We start from the raw sequence: 20396 nt of genomic DNA, 5'->3' as shown, positions 1-20396 counted from the left end.
AATAAAATAACAACCCAATTTTATTTTCCTTGTCTTCCTTTCTCAGCTTCCTCTAGCGCGGTAGTGTGCAATAAGCTCAAAACGTTCAAAAATCAGCCTGCTAGAGTCCCAAACGATGCCAAGCACAAGCATAGCATAGTACTGCTAGCGTTTCTGAACTGGTTTTGTGAAATGGCGAAATTGTGACTTCAATCAATTTCTACTTACGTTCGATATTACAATTTTATAACTAAATAATGCGATTTTGTTGTTACAAAGACTAATTACTATTTCAAATTATGTTAGTGTGGCTCTGAAATCACCAACTATGACGCACGAAGGAAGTTGATGGGGATTCTACCCTAGTGTTGGTTCTCTCTGCTTATTATAAAATAATAAAATTTTCCACGTAGGTAAGCGAGTATTTTATTATTTAGATGGCACTTCTATATCTATTACATTATACAATATATGTCCATTTGTGTACCAAATACATTAGTAATATCATAAACTAGGTCATGTGTCTAATACCTGCCTTCATCCCCCATATTTTTTTGATAAACATGAACTTATCAACAACAGTGTACCCGTATTATATAAATATTTATTTGTATTTTAATGTAATCAGAATTTGGAAATATTACATTGTGATAATTTTGCATGTTTGATTAACATTTATGTTTTCATTTGGATAAGCTTAGATAATGCTTACTTTTGTTCATTTAAATACTAGATAGTATAAGTTACTTTCATGAATACATAATTACTATATTTGATTATACAGTCATCTTAACTCAACTTTTAATAATAAATTAATATCTAGTTGGTCTGTTTTAATACTCACTTATACTACCAAACTGAATTCTAATGTGTATATTTGTTTAAGAAATAAAATGAATAACAACGGAGGAGGCGCTGGAGGTGGAGTGGGGATGGCAGGAGGTCCATATGAGACCAAAATTGCCGGGTTGTATGACCTCCTGGATACCCTGGGTTCCGGGCATTTTGCTGTGGTCAAGCTGGCTCGGCATGTGTTCACTGGAGAAAAAGTTGCCGTGAAAGTTATAGACAAGAGCAAATTAGATGATGTTTCTACATCACATTTATTTCAAGAGGTAAGATTGTTTTTCTACATATTTAATATTTTATTATCAAAGTGTGAACCCAATGAGCGCAAGGAAGCCAGGAAAGGGGGAGCCTAATACCTTAATAATGAGGAGATCCGTAGTGGAATAATAGTAGTTATTTGTGATCAAAGTGTATAAAGTAAGCAATCCTGAATGAGACACCAGGTCTAGCTATTGCAAGTATAAAGCGTGTAACAAAAATACAAATTCGGAGTTGCCTTACTGCCTCACACAAAGCCCCTTGGGCACAGTGAAAGAAAAGGGCCTCGCAGATGCGACTTATCCCATGGCTAGATATAGAGTTCAGCCGCTGTCTTTATTACATAACACAATCTCTTACATGAGGCTGACATGTTCACCCAGAGTGTCCAAAGCCTCTATAAAAATTAGATTAAAAAAAAAACAATCTCTTACAAAAACTATAACAATTAAATAAGACCAGTACTGGAAGTCACCTATTTCCACTTGTTCTTGAACAATGTACCAAAAACTTGAGTAATCCTTTTTCATCACTTCCTTCTTTTCTGTACTTGCGCATGCCTTAGCTTCATTCTTTGGACATCTCTCGTATTGGTACTTTTGCTGTGCTGTGCTGTGGAATGGGCAGGCGGTTTAAGCGGGCTACAGACCATCAGTTTTTACTGCACAGTTTTAACTGTTCAGTCGAACTGTTCAGTTAAAACGTACGTGTGTAGGCAAATCTTTGAACTGTGCAGTTGAAAAATTTGCCTACACACATACGTTTTAACTGAACAGTTTGACTGAACAGTTAAAACTGATGGTCTGTGGCCCGCTTTACACTTATAGTGTGTAAGTGCGTAGTATATGTGAGGAGGTTTGTAATCCCCTTAATCCTCTAATCTCATTATGTGTAAGTAAATATACTTTATTGCACCACAAAAGAAAAATTCAATAACAGATTTATTTACAATGTAAATAAAGGTAGCAATAGGCGGTCTTATCGCTAAATAAAATAATCCATGTTTATTACCTTTGGTAGAGATTTCGCGTTTTTAATCTATTGGCTTGGTAGTTGCACTAAGTTTTTTATTTGTTATCTTTATCTCCAATAAATAGGTCCTGTGTTTTCTCACATTAGTCTTTAAATTTCATATTTCAGAAGTTTAGATTCCCTGATCTTCACATCATCTGAGCTATCTTTTTGATCTTTTAGCCTTTTAGACTATGTTGAGTTATGGATTCAGTGCTTCCAGTGTATAACAGCATCTGGATGTAGTATTCTACAACCTAAGATGGTTGGTGTCAAAATTATGTCACAAACCAAGTCCTTGGGGTCATCTTAGGGTTATATTTGGTGGGATTCGTAAAATCTAGATGTATTGTTTCAGGTTCACTGCATGAAATTAGTCCAACATCCCAACGTAGTAAGATTATATGAAGTAATAAACACACAAACCAAACTGTACTTGATCCTGGAGCTGGGCGACGGCGGCGACTTGTACGACTACATCATGAGGCACGAGTCTGGCTTGTCGGAGTCTCTGGCCCGCAATTATTTCCGACAAATAGTTCGTGCAATCTCATACTGCCACAGGTGAATATACCAAAAAAACAAAGAGTAGGTGTTAATAGAGGGGATATTGATGAATCTATAATAATTCTATTTAAGATTTGAATTTTTAGGGCCTGTTAAGCAACCAGGAAGGCTCTTAATTTAGGAAGTGGAGTGAAATCACAGTTTAGAAATACCTACCACCACCATTTATTATTTCTTCGACATTATAGTATGAATTATCTCAGGTGATTTTTTCGGGCTCGGACCCTAATCTGTTAAACAAAAGGTATTGTTTCCTTTATGCAGTGGTTACAATGCTTACTGCTAATAGCCCCGTAAGTAACGGGAACAAGCCCGTTTAAAAAGCAAATTTACCGTTCTAATTATATGGTTCAGATTCATGAAACAGCCCATTCGGAGATAACACGTTTTTCTCTCCAAAAACAAGACCACCCTGATTGTTCTCTGAACAAGCAGTCATATGAATTTGAACCTTAATACTATCACGATAGTTGCTTTTTATACGACATGGTTGCTTTGACACGTGCTGTAGACCGCTCTTAAAAGAAACAAAGGCTTTTGTTTAACGGATTAGCACCCAAACTGGAAAAAATCATACTATACCACTCTTTATTATTGACTATTCTTTGATAAAACGTAAGCATTTTAAATCGTGTAAAATGCTAACTTAAAGTCACGTTGGTGCCATTGATGCCCAACATTGTTGTTATTTTTAACTACAAAGGCTAATTGATTATGGGTTTGACGGGAAGACAAAGTACACAAATGATTGCTGATCATTACAAGGTTTACGTCACGTCACTAATCGCTGTTATTGTCTTTATTGCAGGTTACATGTTGTGCATCGAGACCTGAAACCTGAAAACGTAGTTTTCTTCGAAAGATTAGGTGTAGTGAAATTGACTGACTTTGGTTTTAGCAATAAATTTTGTCCCGGACAAAAACTAGAGACTTCCTGTGGTTCCTTAGCTTATTCGGCTCCTGAGATTCTGTTAGGGGACTCGTACGATGCGCCCGCCGTGGACGTGTGGTCGCTCGGGGTTATTCTTTACATGCTCGTGTGCGGGCAAGCTCCATTCCAAGAAGCCAATGACAGTGAAACGCTAACGATGATCATGGACTGTAAATACACAATACCACCGCATATATCAACAGGTTGTAAAAAGTAAGTAAAGCATGATATTACCGATTTTCTAATTGCATAAGTGGCTATAATCACGCCAATCACGCGATCCATTGTCAACTGGACAATAATTTAACTCGGCAGTCTAGGATAATGCATCTAAAGTGCCGGTAATTTCATTATTATTGTCAGCACTTTCTTATGAATTATGAAATTGCAAACATGATTAAATTTGCACTTATTATTTTACCTAAACGTTGACGTTTCGGACGTCGCTTAATCCCTTACTTAGCTTAGGAATCGTGAGTGTTCCGAAATTTCGAGGTAATGAATACATAGTCTAAAAGCATCGTTTTATACCACTGTTAAATGACAGCATATTTTCGGTCTAATTTCCATTTGCCCGCAGGCTAATTGGACGTATGCTAGTTCGCGAGCCAGAGAAGCGCGCCACGCTAGCGGAGATCTCCGCCGACCCGTGGGTGACCGGCGGCGAGTCCGCCCCATCGCACGAGTGTGACACGCCCCTCGTGACTCGCGAACAACTCTCAGAGGAGGACCGCGCGAACATCATGCAGAGAATGGTCAGCGTGGCGACCAAGGAACAGATATTGGAGGCGCTGGAGAAGAATGAATATAATCATATAACTGCTACGTATTATTTGTTGGCTGAGAGGAAGCTTAGAGCTAAAAGGTAGGTTTATTTTTAGAGTTCAGTAATTTGCTTTGTTTTATAATTTTTAGAAGAGTAAAAATTATAAACTTTTTCTGACGTGGCTATAGCCCAATATTAAATAGGTTCACGATGACGCGCCGCGCGCACGGACCAGTAAAGGGTGGACAGGAGTGTTAATACCAACAACGATAATCAACCCAAATACCGCCTTACATCATCATTGAGTATTTAAGAGCCCAATTCTTGTCGGTGGAGTAACCGCCATTTATACCTCTGCTACTGTTTTGAGTACTCTTTTCTTTAGCCTTGTTATTAAAACATAACACTTTAAAACCTCGAGAAAAGCGCCGGCAGTCACATGCTCTCGTTCCCGCTATTTGTGCAATCATCTTTTCAAAACAGGATTTTTATTTGTTCAGGCAAGAAGAAAACTTGGCCCGAAGGCCCGAGGTGCTGAGTGTGTCGCGAGGAGGGTCCCGGTCTAACAATCTGCTGGCGCCGCCGACGCTCCCCACCGCGCCTCGCACACCACAGGATGCTCCCCCCGTAAGTATCACATTCAACAATGAAGCCCCGTCAAACCAATCAATCTGCTGGCCAGTGGCGTAGCTAGGCGTGGGCTAAGTGGGCCCTCGCCCACGCATATAAGGGGGCCTCGCGGAAGCCAACCCTTTTTATTACCTTGGGAATATACATTGAAAGAAAAGCCTCTTAGATACGACTTCGGCCACGGCAGGCGTGGCGCACTCCGCGATTTCGTCGCTTTGCAACAGGTAGCAAGTACATCCGTCCCACACCAATTTTGGTGGCTAGCCATAAGCTGAGCGTGGCGCTGTCGCCACCTAGCGGTCATATTCTATCCTAATCGTAACAGACGCGTTTTGTTAGAGAGTGAATCTTCTGTACCTAGTACTATTATTTATTCTGTGCCCACGGCTAGATTAGTTCACGCTACGCCACTGCTACTGGCGCAACTACCTACAGCTACTAAGAAAAATAATGCAAAAGTATTATAAACAGAGCTTCAGCTCTCACCTATTTCTTTTTGTTTTTGTTTTTTTTTTTTAATTTATTTAGGAAACAAACAGTCACATACAAATATGTTTAAGCTTGTAGATATACAAAAAGACCTATAGTTCCATTAAATATAACATATAGATATGGTAATAAGTAGAAACAGGGCTAGTTCGGTTCTGCCTATAGACAAGAAGATACACAGAAGTAACAATTGGATACACAACTCACAAAGTACCAAGTATTGATCATGCTTACAAACTATAGGTACAGTAAAGGGCCAAAAAGAATGCACATCGAGCTTTAGAAAGAGGCAATCGGCTAATTTCGACTTCGTATAGCGATATCTGTGTCGCACACACCATGACGTTTGTTTTGTCAGTCATGGTTCAAATGCGAGAGAGTGCAGTCGCCTATCTAAGTCAATATATATATAGAGCTGCTAAAACCCCTATAAAATTAAATTTGTACTATTATAGGGAAAAAAGGTAAGCCGTTACTCTACCAGTCACGCGAAATTATCCACAATGTTTATAAATATTTTTTATCTGAAGCCAACCAATTTAAAAAACATGAGGATGTTAATGTAAGTAATTATTTAGGTTCAACAGAGATTTGTCATTACAATATTACACTTTTTGTCGATCTTATATAAAATATATATTTATGAAGATTATTTTTCCCTGACAAGAACATAGCAATAATTAAAAATAGTTACATCGTGTTTTACAGCTCTATATATTTCACGTGAAATCAAAACAAAACAACAATAAAGTACTTAGTTCTAAATTCAAATTCTGATAAACGAATAACCTAATAATTGATGTACATGGAAATGAGCATTCGTTTGTATTCGGAAATGCGATGATTGCCGATGTGCATTCTTTTTGGCCCTTTACTGTACTTACAGTTTCGCGCCGTCGTTTTTCTCGATTGATCATCATCTCAAGAGAAATAATCCTATTCCCATGAGACTTACCAGATTTAAGTGACAGATATTACCTTCTACGGACATTAAATTGGCAGTTAGATATCATTTCAGTTTGATATTTTTATTTACATTTTACATATCCAAACTTTACCCAAATTTAATTCCGCCTCATTTCGCTTCATCTCCGAAATTTTTAGGTATGGCTATGTATATCGGTGTTTTTGCGCAGCAACGGCAGCAACACTAAACGGATGAATCGATTCGAAATTTTAAAGCAATGGTTTGAACATTTTTCATGACGCATATAAAATCCCGCGTAGAGGTGTGGATTATTGAATGAACCTGTGTAAACTATGCCTTTCAGTTATTTGGACGAGTGCTTGATGGGCGCGCATAACGTATGCGGAGTGAAATTTGGTCAAAGTTTGTTATATAAAATATAAAAACACAAAAATCTAAATAAAAAATATGTGTTGCCAATGTAAAGCCAATATATCTGTCAATCAGTTTGGTAAGTCTCATAAAGATTGGTTGTTAACCGACTTCCAAATCCCAAAGGAGGAGGTTATCAATTCGGTTGTATGTTTTTTTTTATTATTTTTTTTATTTTTATTATTTATTTTATTTTTTATGTTTGTTACTCCATATCTCCGTCATTACTGGACCGATTTTGAAAATTATTTTTTTGATTGAATGTATATGCATACAGATTGGTCCCGTTTCTGTCAAAACCCAGTTCTGATGATGGGTTCCATGAGGAATCGAGGGAACTCCTCAAATCTTAAAATATAGTGATTTTTGGGTTTTTATCATCAAATCAAGCATATACATCCAAAAAAGTGACATTTGATGAAGTGGAACTGCTGATGATGATCAGAACGGAACTCCTCAACGACGCATAGTTCACGGTTGGCGATTTGTCCTCTTCGTTATGTTTGTTAAGCAAGTTCAGTTTTTAAGCTTCATTTTTGTCAAGCTCGAGTTCTGATGATGGGATCCATGAGGAATCGAGAGAACTCCTCAAATCTTAAAGGCATGCGTATAGAGATTTTTGTAATTACATCAAAAAATCAAGCATTTTCATTAAAAACTGTCGCATTTGATGAAGTGGAACTGCTGATGATGATCAGAACAGAACTCTTCAACGACGCATAGTTCACGTTTCGCGATTTTTTCTCTTCGTTATGTTTGTTAAGCAAGTTAAGTTTTTAATGCACATTTTTGTCAAGCTCGAGTTCTGATGATGGGATCCATAAGGAATCGAGGGAACTCCTCAAATATTAAAGGCATGCGTATAGAGATTTGTGTATTTACATCAGAAAATTAAGCATTTTCATTAAAAACTGTCGCATTTGATGAAGTGGAACTGCTGATGATGATCAGAACAGAACTCTTCAACGACGCATAGTTCACGTTTGGCGATTTTTCCTCTTCGTTATGTTTGTTAAGCAAGTTAAGTTTTTAAGCCACATTTTTGTCAAGCTCGAGTTCTGATGATGGGATCCATAAGGAATCGAGGGAACTCCTCAAATATTAAAGGCATACGCATAGATTTTTGTGTATTTTCATCATAAAATCAAGCATTTACATTAAAAACTGTCGCATTTGATGAAATGGAACTGCTGATGATGACCAGAACAGAACTCTTCAACAACGCATAGTACACATTTGGTGATTACGAATTTCGATTTTGACTTGGACTGGGACCCGGACTCGGACCCAGAACCGGACTCATACCCGGATCCGGTTCGGACCCGGACGCGGACCTGGACTTGGACCCGGGCTCGGACCCGGACTCGGACCCGGACTCAGACCCGGACTCGGTCCCGGACCTTGACCCGGAAAACCACTATGATACCTTAACTGAATAAACCACTATGGTTATACCTACCATAAAATGTGTAAGTATATAAGTATGATGATGCCAATCTTACTAACCCCTCCCGCTTAAACCCCCGTACACCGCACCGCATGCGCCGTTAAGTGGGTTAAGTTAGGTTTGAACTGCGATCCTCACAGAACCGAACTGCTATCAGAGAAGTGGGTTAGGTTAGGCTAGAACTACGACCCTTACAGAAGCGAAATGCTAGTAGAAAAGTGGGTGGTTTTACCTCCTTTTCTACATAGTATACCATCTACAATAATCTTTCACCGGCCCCCATAGAAGTCGGTTTTTTTTCTTAAAAATTATTTAATTTTGTAATTATGGTAAATCAACAAGAACGCCGTCGTCAAACCGTATGTAATTTCTATAGTAGCCATCCCCTATGGCCGAAATCAAAGGTGGTGGAACATTTTGTGCAAATGGGTGAGAGTCGAAGCACTATTTACAATATTCTGGCGTCCTTTGCCTTGATGAAAACCACTGCCAGAAAGCCTGGTTCTGGAAACTATTCCAGCTTGAGCAAGGTTTCTGAGAGAGCTCGATTAAAGAAAATTACGGCCGGCCGTGTCGCACAATCTTATAGAGAGCTCGGAAGAAAATTTAAAACTGACGGCAAAACTGTTAAAAAATATCTTAAAGACATGGGCATTGATAAGCGATGTAGAAAAGTTAAGCCCACTGTCTCTGAAAACCAAGAAATCACTCAGAAAGTACGGTTGTGTAAATTAGTCAAAGAAATATTTTACGCTAAAAACAATGTCACTTGCGTTATGGATGACGAGTCATATTTCACGTTAGATGGAAACGAGTGGCAAGGCAATTACTATTTTGAGAACACCAATGGTCCAACCGATGAGAACGTGAAATATGTTGAGCATACAAAATTTCCTAAAAAAGTTTTGCTATGCTTGCCATCAGTCGACGCGGAATGCCTAAGCCTGTATTCTTTGAGTCAGGTTTAGCTGTGAACGCCGACCGCTACATAGAGCGTTGTTTGCCATTAGTGCGGGATTTCATAAATACGAGTCATAGAGGAGAAAATGTAGTGTTTTGGCCAGACTTAGCCTCAAGCCATTATTCCAAAAAAACCCTTTGCAAAATGGCGGAGTTAAACATCCCATACGTACCGAAGACATCAAATCCACCTAATGTTCCGCAACTTCGCCCTATAGAAGATTTTTGGGCAAATCTAAAGAGGCGAGTATATTGCAATAATTTTCGCCCCAAAAATCTACAGAGTTTGATTCGAAAAATAAAATCGGAGCTGAATAAAATGCCGACATCTGTGTTTTCGACAGCGATGGACAAAGTACCACAGAACTGCCGTAAAGCATCTCGCATGGGAGTAACCTATTTTTTACACTAAGCCTTGATATATACATTATAAACGGAATAGTTTCCAGAACCAGGCTTTCTGGCAGTGGTTTTCATCAAGGCAAAGGACGCCAGAATATTGTAAATAGTGCTTCGACTCTCACCCATTTGCACAAAATGTTCCACCACCTTTGATTTCGGCCATAGGGGATGGCTACTATAGAAATTACATACTGTTTGACGACGGCGTTCTTGTTGATTTACCATAATTACAAAATTAAACAACCAATCTTTATGAGACTTACCAAACTGATTGACAGATATATTGGCTTTACATTGGCAACACATATTTTTTATTTAGATTTTTGTGTTTTTATATTTTATATAACAAACTTTGACCAAATTTCACTCCGCATACGTTAGGGCTGATTTAGACGATGCGAGTTTCATACCATTGCGGGTTTTGATCGGTCGGTTGAATTGGACGTAACCAACAGTCCGCAATGTAACTAAAATCGCATGCGAGTTCGCGCACCGTCTAAATCAGCCCTAAATTAGTCATCATTTCTTGAGGGTACTCGTGCGTCAACGTAATTACGGACATTCTAACCCTTTTACGTTTCACAGAGGTCAAGAAAGTGCAGCATAGTCCGCGAAGAAGAAGACGACGAGGAGAGCAGCCCCGGCGGGCGCGTGGCGGACGCGCGGCGCGGCTCGCGCTCCGAGGGCCGCCTGCGCGTCGCGCGCCCGCCCGCCGCGCTCGCCGTCACGCTCACCCGGGTCCGTATGTAACGAGTATCTGCCTACAGTGGGTACAGTATTAAGAGTATCATTGTGGGCAGCCTGCCGACCTAATGCCGCGGTTGCAACTGCAAGTGCGTACGAATGAGCCCTTTTATGCCCGGGAAGTGAGACAAGTAATGGGATTAGGCGAGTGCAGCAGCTACTATCGTACGCTATTAAACTATCAATTTATCAGTACGTAATACCTGTCAGTGGGTATTTAAAGTATAAGTTCCCAGTTAACCTAAATTATCTCTTCAGGTGAATCTAGAAGATAACCCGACGGATCCTCCCACGGCACCGGCGGAGAGCTCGGAGGCGGCGGCGGCGCCGGCGGCGGAGAGTGCGGAGGCGCCGCCGCGCGTGCCGCCCGCGCCGCCGCCCGCGCGCCGCCAGCGCCTCGACGTGCGCCGCCGCCGGCCCCGCGCCGGCTCCTGCTCCTCCTCCGACCTCTCCGACGACGACTCCGAGAAGAAGAAGCGCGCCGCCGAGCAGAACGACGCGCCGCCCGAGCGCGCGCGTCGCGACTCGCACGACGACTCCAGCGACAGCCAGGAGCGCGGCGCCGGCGCCGGCGGCCGCGGCGCGCGCCCCGCCGCCCGCGCCGCGCTGCAGGGCGCGCCCGGCGCCGGCGCCGACCGCGGCGGTGGCGCGGCCGGCGACGCGCGCCAGCAGGGCGGCGCCAGCACCGGCCGCCGGCGCCGCGCCGCCCGCAAGGAGTCCCGCCTGCGCGAGTCGCGCTCGCTCAACCGCATCGCGGAGGTGGAGGAGGCGGCGGCGGCGCGCTGGGCGGGCGCCGGCGGGCTGGTGGCCTTCTGCGGGCGGCCGCTGCTGCGCCTGCTGGCGGCCGCGCGGCCGCAGCCGGCGCAGCGCCGCCTGCACGGCCTGTGCTAGCGCCGCCGCCGCCGCCGGGACCCCGAGTGCCCGGCGCGGCGTGACCCCGCTCCGCTGTCGAGGGCGAGCCGAGCCTCCCCGGTGGACTGTTACGGCGAGGACGCTCTGAGGACGACCGACGACTCGTGCCTGAGCCGTCTCCTCGAGTTTGTGGCGCTCGACGCGGCCGCCGCGGGCGCCGGTCGGCTCGCGGAGGATCCGTTGGAGCTAAGTTTGCGAGTTTGACGGTCGCGCGCCCACCTGCGACGACTTGCACTCGCCCTCGCCTCGCTACATGATACGGTAACTGTTGTGTCGGTCGTGTCGGCCGCGACTCGCTCCACGCGCCGCCAAAAGATAGTTCTAGTTAAGAAAGTTTTAGTTTAATCTAACGATTGTCCGGTGCGGAACTGCCGTCTTGAACAAAGCAATAAATTAAACTTATTTAATAATTTCAATTATGCATCCCCGTAGCGTTGTCGACTTAGTGAATAATCGATGCGTTATAGTTGATAGACATATCGAAAGGTTACATTTCTGCTAGGACGATTATGTTGGTGCGATATTTGAAAAATAATGATTATCGTCAGAAGGATGTCTTGGCTGAATGTGATATCGAAGTTGATTAAAACGTGATGCTGATGAGTGTATTACATTTGTACTGTTCAGTCGACTCCTCGTCGCTCAAGACAACTGTAACATCATTTATTACAGGGGTCTCCAAGAGCCTGGCTCCCGCGGGCCGGACGCTTTGGGTGTCGGCGGGCCGGATTGGAACGCGTCGCGGGCCGGATATGGCCCGCGGGCCGGGGTTTGGAGAGCCCTGGTTTATTGTATTTGCGGTAACCCCAACATAACGAAACATTTCTCTATTTTTCCTGAGATGGTTCATAGGTAAACAGGGTTACTCCATTTCATTTCACGGGTAGGAATTGAACCTCATCGTCATCACATATAGGACAAAGTACTGACAATTCATAACTGTGCTGAGCATAAACATAAACATAGACCAATAATCAAAGAAATAATTAAACTTGCTCGTAGGATTACAGTCGTTTTAATCGTTTAGAATATTATCAACTTCCGAAAACTGTTGGTTGCTAGTTTGTTTAGTATGAAACTGTGGCATTTCCTACATGTTAGTTAAATTAGATGTGTTTTCTGTTACTAGGTTGATTGGTTTTGTAAATTGTATGTGTCTTAAAATGGGAATGTTAACTATGAAAAAATGTTAAATGTATAACATAAATATCTGTGTACATAAATATTAAATTGTTGTAAATAAATAGTCTATTTCATATATAATGTTAAAATAAGTACAGATTATTTCGTTCAGTTTGGTGGAACATTATCGTTTTATTACAAAGGTCTAGTTCGACTTGGGCTCATGGCTGGAGTCCAGCTGTTGGTCCAAAAAAGGTCTGTCGAGTCACAAAAATGAAACGTTCATATTGTAATTAACTTTTTCAAATTTGATGTGCTTGAGTACCAGCTAACAGAGAGGTCCAGCTTTTTAAACTCCGCCATCGAATCCACAAGACGGGTCACGGCTTGCGAGCCTCTTTTAACATCGGTGCCGATATGTTTGACTTGCAGTGATGTGATGCCAATATCAAATCCGTGAACCTTTAAATCGCTGGCCCGATATTACAGTGCAGGGTTCTATGTTTCACTTTTATCGAGCTGTTTGAACATTGCATGGTGACATTATTCTATTCATTAAGTCGAATTTCAAATATCTTGATATCTTTAACATAGAACCCTGTAATATTGGACCAGCGATATGCTATCTCGTGTATTTCGAAACGTCTTTGTATCAATAATATAGTATCCCAGTATGCATATCGGTTCACACTTCCATTTACATTGCGAGTTGAATATGTCGTTTAAAGTTGTTTATAAAATTGTGGGTCTGATCCAAATTTCTAGACGTCGCACAGCAAAAATATTAGGAATGTCACTGTTCACCTATTCGTGGATAATAATGAATACTAAGACGAAGTTACCCTGACAGTCACAAAATTTTGTGATGCAGTTTTTTCTGTTGTGTGACTCAATAACTTTTGATCTGATCCTTATATAGTTTTGGTAATTCGCTTTTAGGGTTCTGATAATATGTCATCATGTGTGCTAACGGTAACTGTCGTTTCATTTACCTATTTGACATACATTATTGTTCTACATTTTGCGGCTTGTTGGGTTGGACTTAGAAGTAGGTATGAAATATTTGACTTCTGTTTACCTCAGGGTGCTTTGATAACATGATGATATTGATGATGCAATAAAATAACAAGACCAAAGATTAATAAATTGTTTGTTAACTAACAACACTTTGTCCTGGTTGGTGCCAACGTCTATACAATTTACGATTTATTTAAATCTTTCATAAATAATGTACTTTGAGATTGGACTTTTTATTGGTGCTTGTTATTTTAACTTTATACAGGACACTTTTAAGATGATTTTTAATGTAAAATAAACTAAATTCAATATACCTATAGAAACTGGAGTGAAGTAGTGTATTTAATCGAAATATACGTACCTATATCTACTACCTACTTATATAAATAAGATAGTCTAGCGCCATGAACAAAATTACTAACATACTCATTATTACATTTAACTTTGTGGTTTGCAGTGAAGTTCTGAATGCCTTAATATTATTTCATTGTCGATGTCCGATTGCGTAATTTATTGGCCGATTCATCAAATATAGTACTTCTCTTTCTTAATAAGCTTTTGATTGCACTTTATTCTCATAACATAAATGTCATGGGACCGTCAGCATAGTGTCCCTGCATGGGGACTAGCGCCTTGGTGTCGTGGTACATATAATTGTGTAGTACCTAGTGGCAGTTTGGGAACGCTAAATGCTTGAATAGGTACATTATAATTTTATTGCTATACTTATCTTATTTCTGCAGGCATTGTAAATCTAATATAATATTTCTATAGACAATCTGCTGCTTTCTGATTTTTTTAATGTACCTATATTTTTCTACTGTTATATTATAAAGAAGCTCATGTTCAATTTTGTTTTGTAATTTATTGCATGTAAAATGTAAACGTATGGTATTTTCGCTATCACCGAAGCAGTTACTAAAACAACGGGGTTTTCAGTGCAATAATACAGATATTATCCGAGCTTTGAATTTATACATTTATATTAAATTTATACGAGTGAAGTGGATAGCTTAAGGCGTTTTAAACTGATATTCTAATAACTGTGTACCTGGTTGCCATCTGTATTTGGCGTTAATTAGGCTTTTGCAATTGTCCACGACTTGTAGTAAATAGGTCTTGTATGTATTTATGTATCAGTAAATTTATCACAATATGATTAAGTTTTATTTGTAGAATCGTTCATTTGATTTCAGATTCTATATTATATTGGATTTCACTAAAAGGGCGAAATCGTGTATAACCCTCCACCCAGTTGAATCCCTGAATTATTTTGGTTTCTAACAATTAAATACCTCAACGAATAAATAAAACGTCATTTCTTCCATATTACAAATGTAGCTTTAAATTTAATTTAAGGAAGCCCCTAATATACTTACTATACTCTTTAAGTAAGCCTCCTCATGGAGGGATATAAATGACCACCCTCTTGTATAGTTTTCTTGCCAGAGGCCCTTATAGAAGAAATTAATTTGCAGTATTGTGTGTAATATTATTTATTAAATGTATTTGTGTCGAACACCTTGTTTTATGGTAAAGCCTGACCATATAACGTCAGGCGACAACCAAAACTCACTAATTACCACTACAAGTTCCCAGCCATAGTGAACCGTATTAGTACCGAAATAAGGTTGATTTTTATTTATTTTTTTGAAAATAAGTGAGTTTAGGTTGTCACCTGAAGATAATATACGATCAAAGATCGTATTAGAGGAATATTAACTTTATATTATGTACTATTAGCAGAATATCCTGGGAATTTGCGAATATTTAGGTATGGCCAGGGGAATGAAATTGTTGAGGGGGAATGACCCTCTTACTGTCTTTCATAGATTCTTAAGCTGCCATTTTAGCTAGCAAGCTACTGCGGCGCAAGGCCAAGCTACATATACCTACTGGAAAATGAATATAAGGCACTGGTCCCACCGCGAGCTAGTAAGCTATCGGCTATAAACACGAACAAAAGATAAGCACTCCCGTGTAAATAAAAGAGACACGGCGATATTTATAGTTACTCGCCCAGCGGTGAGCTATAAATGTCGCCGTGTCTCTTATTTACACGGGAGTGCTTATCTTTTGTTCGTGTTTACAGCCGATAGCTCATAGCTTACTAGCTCGCGGTGGGACCAGTGCCTAAGGCTGCAAATCGACCAATGATGCGCAAGGAATGTGTTTCACTCCAGATACGGATGATAGTTCGATTAGGTAGGCTAATAGGTATCTATCAAATCAGCTTTATTTGGCCTGAAATTCTTGAAAGCTGCATTATATAGAAATAGTCACTTAAAAAACACAGACGGAGAAGCGGAATGACTATTTACGATTTATAGGCTCCAAAGGTGTTTGAAGGAAGGTAAGAATTCAGACGGTCTTCACATTGGATGCTGCACATCGCGCTCACACGTCGGAGCGGCATCATGCGGATCCGTATCAGTGTAACTGGAAGTAATCCAACGGAGTACTAACCCTTTTCCAGGCCAGGTCGATTTATCGACCGCATACATGCCAATAGAATTTTAACTTTAGCATTCCGATTTAAGGTTCAAATTACATTGCACTTTCGGGAAATGTGACTTTTCAATGAATTAAGATTGGTGCAGCCTGGAAAAGGGAACTCTCTTTACCGCATTTTGTTCCTTATACCCATATTTGTAGACGCCATCAAATATAACGGAGCGGTCAAGGCGCTCACAAATATCTGAGCACACCTCTATTGTCAAGACGTTAAGAGTGCGTGCTCAGATATTGTGAACACGTTGGCCGCTCCGATATATCTGATGGCGACTGTATCTATCTATCTATACGGCCGTTATGCATTCTTTTCTATTGACAGTTATTCAAGTTTAAACAAATAACCTGAGTCAAAAATGTCTTGTTTCTGCCTACTGCAGTCACGCTTGTCTTCTACTCTACCAAACAAACTAACAAAGCTCGGTGCATGTCTTTATACAGATAACCTACAAGAAACTATATATACGGTCACTTTTTCAAACAGAAACAAGACAACGTAATACCTAATTGCTTATAGGTACCTACCTCCAAAACAGCAGCAGCATGCTCTTCATTTACTATCGAACTCACTATATAAACCCGTGTATGACGACAATTATACCTATATAACTTTTGGTATGAGGATAGATGTTAACTTGCTATTTCAGTAAGTACCTTCTCTGCAATGTTGAGGTTGAATTGGATATTAAAATAAGTCTCAAAATATATGACAGTTTTGATTTATTTACCTTTGCTAGTTATACATTGGTAAAAATATTAATGCTATGAAACAATTTGACTTAGCATTTGGTTGTCACAATTAATTCATGAATAGTGGATAAATTGGATGTGTGGATTTAAGTTCACAAGCTGACAGCCAACCGGGGCCCCGCCGTCCAGCCGCCGGTACCTATTACAATAATGCTCGTGTATATTTAAAGAAATATTTAAAATATGCAAAGCTTTATAATTAACCAGTAGTACTTTATCTTATGTGCCTAAGAAATAAATCATTTTCTTAAATATTTTACACTTGATCATGTTAAAATTACAAGAAAAAAATGCTATTTCTTCCTGCAGAATGCCTGTTACAAGATATTATTTTCCAAAAGGGAAATTAAACTAATTAATTTTAAATACGAGATGAGAATAAAAAAGCAAGTCTAGGTCATTCCTTCCTCAATGAACAGTGATAAAAGAAGTTATCGTATTACTACGCCTCGTCTATCCTCTGTTCATAAACAAAGGAATAAAAATCACATACCTAAAGTACAGATGGTAAAACTAGCCTTAACAATACCAAAGCAAGTTTAACTTTTTAAAGGCCACAATAATTTAGGTAATATGATAAATAAATGGGTGTTACCCGTTACATGGGTTTTTAAGAGCCAAGGGGTTCTTAAAAATGATCCTTAGAAGTTCTATTCACCCAATCTACCTTGATGAAGGTAAATTAAATAGCATATTAAATAAATGCACAAAACACTGAACCTGAATGAATAACTCTTAGCATAATCTGACTTGACTCTTCAAACACAACATAATTATTAAGATAAGCACATTGGTAAGGTTCCTTATGAAACATTTAACCTATGAAATGTAAAGAGTGGTGTCAGAGTAGATTGGGTATGTATGTTGAGACGCGGTTAGTGAGGAACTAGAAGGTACTGCCCTCCGGGGGCTGTGAGAGCTTCATGTTCTCCTTGAGTGTCATGAGGCGCCGCAGCTCCTGCAGCACTGTCTTAATGGTGTAGTCACGCTGCCACCGCGCCAGAATAGGCACTTGTCTATTATCCACCTGCACAAATATATGGAATAAAAAAGAACTCCCTAGTAGTTACCAGTGGTTAAAGGTGGGAAAAAAAAAATCTCAGTAGTTACCACTGGTAGCAACTTGGTGGTAACTAGTGGGAATAGCCCAATTTTTTGTAAGTCATATGTCATAGCTGAGACCAATCTTGTCTGAAACTTTAAAGACAACCAACATAGTATTCATGGAAGAGATACATGAATAGCCGGGTCCACACAGAGCGAGCATACGAGCGAGGTAATTTCCTCGGCAACAAAACGGTGGCTCGCGCGAATCACGTCTACACTGGCCATTTTGTGCGCGAGGAAATTGCCTGGCTCGTATGCTCGCTCTGTGTGGACCCGGCTAATAACTCAAAGTGACTACAGTCAATCAGGAAGTTGACAGATAAAGATTCTATGCCCAACATCTAATTATAGTAATTATGCATCCTCTATTTGATGTTCAACTTAAACTCCACAGATGTGGGCATGCATTTAAAAATAAACCATGTTTTTGTATGGAAAGCTGTGACACTAGTTGCATCTTCAAATTATTAAAGTACTCATATTCAACACTGCTTAAGGCGTGGCTCGCGAGCCAACCCGGTATGCATTGCGCGCGGCTGCCTCGCGAGCCAATGTTCGATAGTTTGCCGTGCAATATGAAGACAGGCCTTTAGACCAGCGGCCCGCGGGCCGCATGCGGCCTCGAGCCTCCCTGGCTATTTTGTATGAAGTACTGACGATCGACAATGTCTGCTAAAGTCACAAATATTACCAAAGTGCGGCCCGCGTCATCTTCGTTAACTACTATGTGGCCCTTGGCTGCTACTAATGACAATTCAATAGTTAATGTGGAATATGGATATTTCCACCATCTGTGTTCTAATGATAATTTATTGATTAGGACTGACTACTCGGGACTTTTGGGCAAAATATTACATACACTTATAATGTTATTAATCAGATGCTACATGCTAAATTGCTTGATGTCAAAACAGTTGATTCTTAGTATAGACTAAGATATCAAAAGTACAGTCAGCTGCCAAGAAGAGTAATCTTTCCTTCTTGATGCAGAGAAGGTTATGGTCCCCTTCAGCAATTTTTTTTATATACCTTATAGTAGGAGTTGGTATGATAGAGTATACTTACAAGTCCAGTCTGGCTATTGACACAATTCATGTTGATCCTAGAGATAAATCTAGCAGTTGGAGGTTCATCCGGGTACCGAGTGCCACATTCAACTTTAAGTGAGTACATCCTATTTTCATATGGAGTCTGCAAAGTAAGAAAATATTTGGAACAGAGTGTCAGGGCTGTGTGTATCTATACATTTTTTGATCCATAGTATGTGTTGTACAGTTAAGTAATAAATAAATAAATACATGACTCATGAGTTATCAATACCTAGCTAAAGGAATAATTGAATTACTTTTTAATTGAATGTGCATGTTATGTATGCATCAAAAATATATGGTTGCCAGACCGTATATTGACAATGTTAATGATTAATTTATTACCATTCATGAATACATTAATAATACACCATAACCTCAAACCAAGGTAGAAGCTGCTTAGCAACAGTCATAGATTTTTCATAATACAAAATTATAATGTTCTACTATTGTAAATAGTCGTTTTGTATTTCACATAGCATTTTCAATGAACAATATTTTAATTTAGATTACATAAACAAATAAAAAAATTACCCTAGGGGGTCCAATTATCATGCCAGTCCAGTGGGTAAGAGTCATATCATCATCGCTTTCCAGTCCCCAAGAAATCGTTCCATCGCCCACTCCCTTCTGACCTTGCTCAAGTTCTTCTAGAAGACGAAAGTTCCGTGGTACCACTGTTTAAAAAAATATTTATTGTTAATTAATAACGCCAACATGAAGTGTTATTTGAATTAATACAAAAATTCCAATTCAATTAATCAGATGAAAAAATAAAAAGTAGTAAAAATAAACTAAATTCATACCAACGCCTGATGACGGATTCGCCATGATCACAAATTTCACCGGCGCGCACTACTGATACAGCTACTTTGGTTGCGTATTTAATACTTCCGCATTTACTATACTGAATCCAGTATTCTTTTTTGAAAGAATAGGGTAATTTATATTATTTTAATGGTGGAAAATATTTCCATGAATATCCCAATAATTCCCCAATCAAAGAAAAGAATAGGGTGACGGGAAGCAATTTTTGCTGACTTTGACAAATGTCACTACAGAAAACTCTATAGTCTATGGATTACTGAAGAGGTTTGGCCAGTATTAAAAAAATAGTTTCCGGTAAACATTTTTTCACATTGCCACACCGGTTACGTATTTGTTGAATGCGTCAATCGTTATGCGTCATGTGCAAGTCATGTGCATTTAAAATAAACTAGCGAGAGCGAGACACAGTTATGTACTGGATTAAGGCAAGAATGAGAAAATGATGTCTGCTTAAAGGACCCCATCATATGTGAAGACAATTTTATAACGGTTGCCGTCCACTGTGCGACATAATTGGGGTAAAACAATTAAACGTATATAGGTCACACATACCTTTTTAATTTCTACTTTTATTGTTTAGTGTCGTTTTTGTATATTATGTTTTACAATTTCACAGGGAATTCAGTGGCGAGAGGCGGCAGCATGGAAATCGAAAGTTCTCAGCCGGCGGGGTGAAGCGGCCATGCGAT

General features: G+C 39.9%; 2 protein-coding genes across 2 annotated transcripts; one reads left to right on the top strand and one right to left on the bottom strand.

Annotated features, from left to right (window-relative positions):
• Positions 1-124: 124 nt before the first annotated feature.
• On the top strand, positions 125-14942 carry LOC134668898 (SNF-related serine/threonine-protein kinase). The gene is made up of 8 exons (XM_063526393.1): positions 125-392; positions 866-1094; positions 2456-2661; positions 3473-3808; positions 4176-4460; positions 4862-4988; positions 10214-10366; positions 10631-14942. The coding sequence occupies exons 2-8, from the start codon at positions 873-875 to the stop codon at positions 11261-11263; spliced, it is 1962 nt and encodes a 653-aa protein (XP_063382463.1). The 5' UTR covers positions 125-392; positions 866-872; the 3' UTR covers positions 11264-14942.
• A 1693-nt stretch (positions 14943-16635) lies between these two features.
• LOC134668897 (ubiquitin-conjugating enzyme E2 variant 2) lies at positions 16636-19940 on the bottom strand. Its single transcript, XM_063526392.1, has 4 exons — positions 19686-19940; positions 19414-19556; positions 18857-18982; positions 16636-17711 (listed from the first exon to the last, which is right to left on the bottom strand). Exons 1-4 carry the CDS (start codon positions 19708-19710, stop codon positions 17571-17573), a joined length of 435 nt encoding a protein of 144 aa, XP_063382462.1. The 5' UTR covers positions 19711-19940; the 3' UTR covers positions 16636-17570.
• Positions 19941-20396: the final 456 nt, after the last annotated feature.

The sequence above is a fragment of the Cydia fagiglandana genome, chromosome 11, assembly GCF_963556715.1.
Source record: "Cydia fagiglandana chromosome 11, ilCydFagi1.1, whole genome shotgun sequence".
Classification (NCBI taxonomy): domain Eukaryota; kingdom Metazoa; phylum Arthropoda; class Insecta; order Lepidoptera; family Tortricidae; genus Cydia; species Cydia fagiglandana.
This window is presented reverse-complemented; position numbering and strand designations above follow the sequence as displayed.

Coding starts and splice junctions, on each gene's coding strand:
- LOC134668898 (XM_063526393.1), top strand. CDS start 873: ATGAATAACAACGGAGGAGGCGCTGGAGGTGGAGTGGGGATGGCAGGA. Junction 1,095..2,455: donor CATCACATTTATTTCAAGAG/GTAAGATTGTTT, acceptor GTATTGTTTCAG/GTTCACTGCATGAAATTAGT. Junction 10,367..10,630: donor TCGCCGTCACGCTCACCCGG/GTCCGTATGTAA, acceptor TTATCTCTTCAG/GTGAATCTAGAAGATAACCC.
- LOC134668897 (XM_063526392.1), bottom strand. CDS start 19,710: ATGGCGAATCCGTCATCAGGCGTTG. Junction 18,983..19,413: donor TGATAATTGGACCCCCTAGG/GTAATTTTTTTA, acceptor CTTACTTTGCAG/ACTCCATATGAAAATAGGAT. Junction 17,712..18,856: donor TCAATAGCCAGACTGGACTT/GTAAGTATACTC, acceptor ATATTTGTGCAG/GTGGATAATAGACAAGTGCC.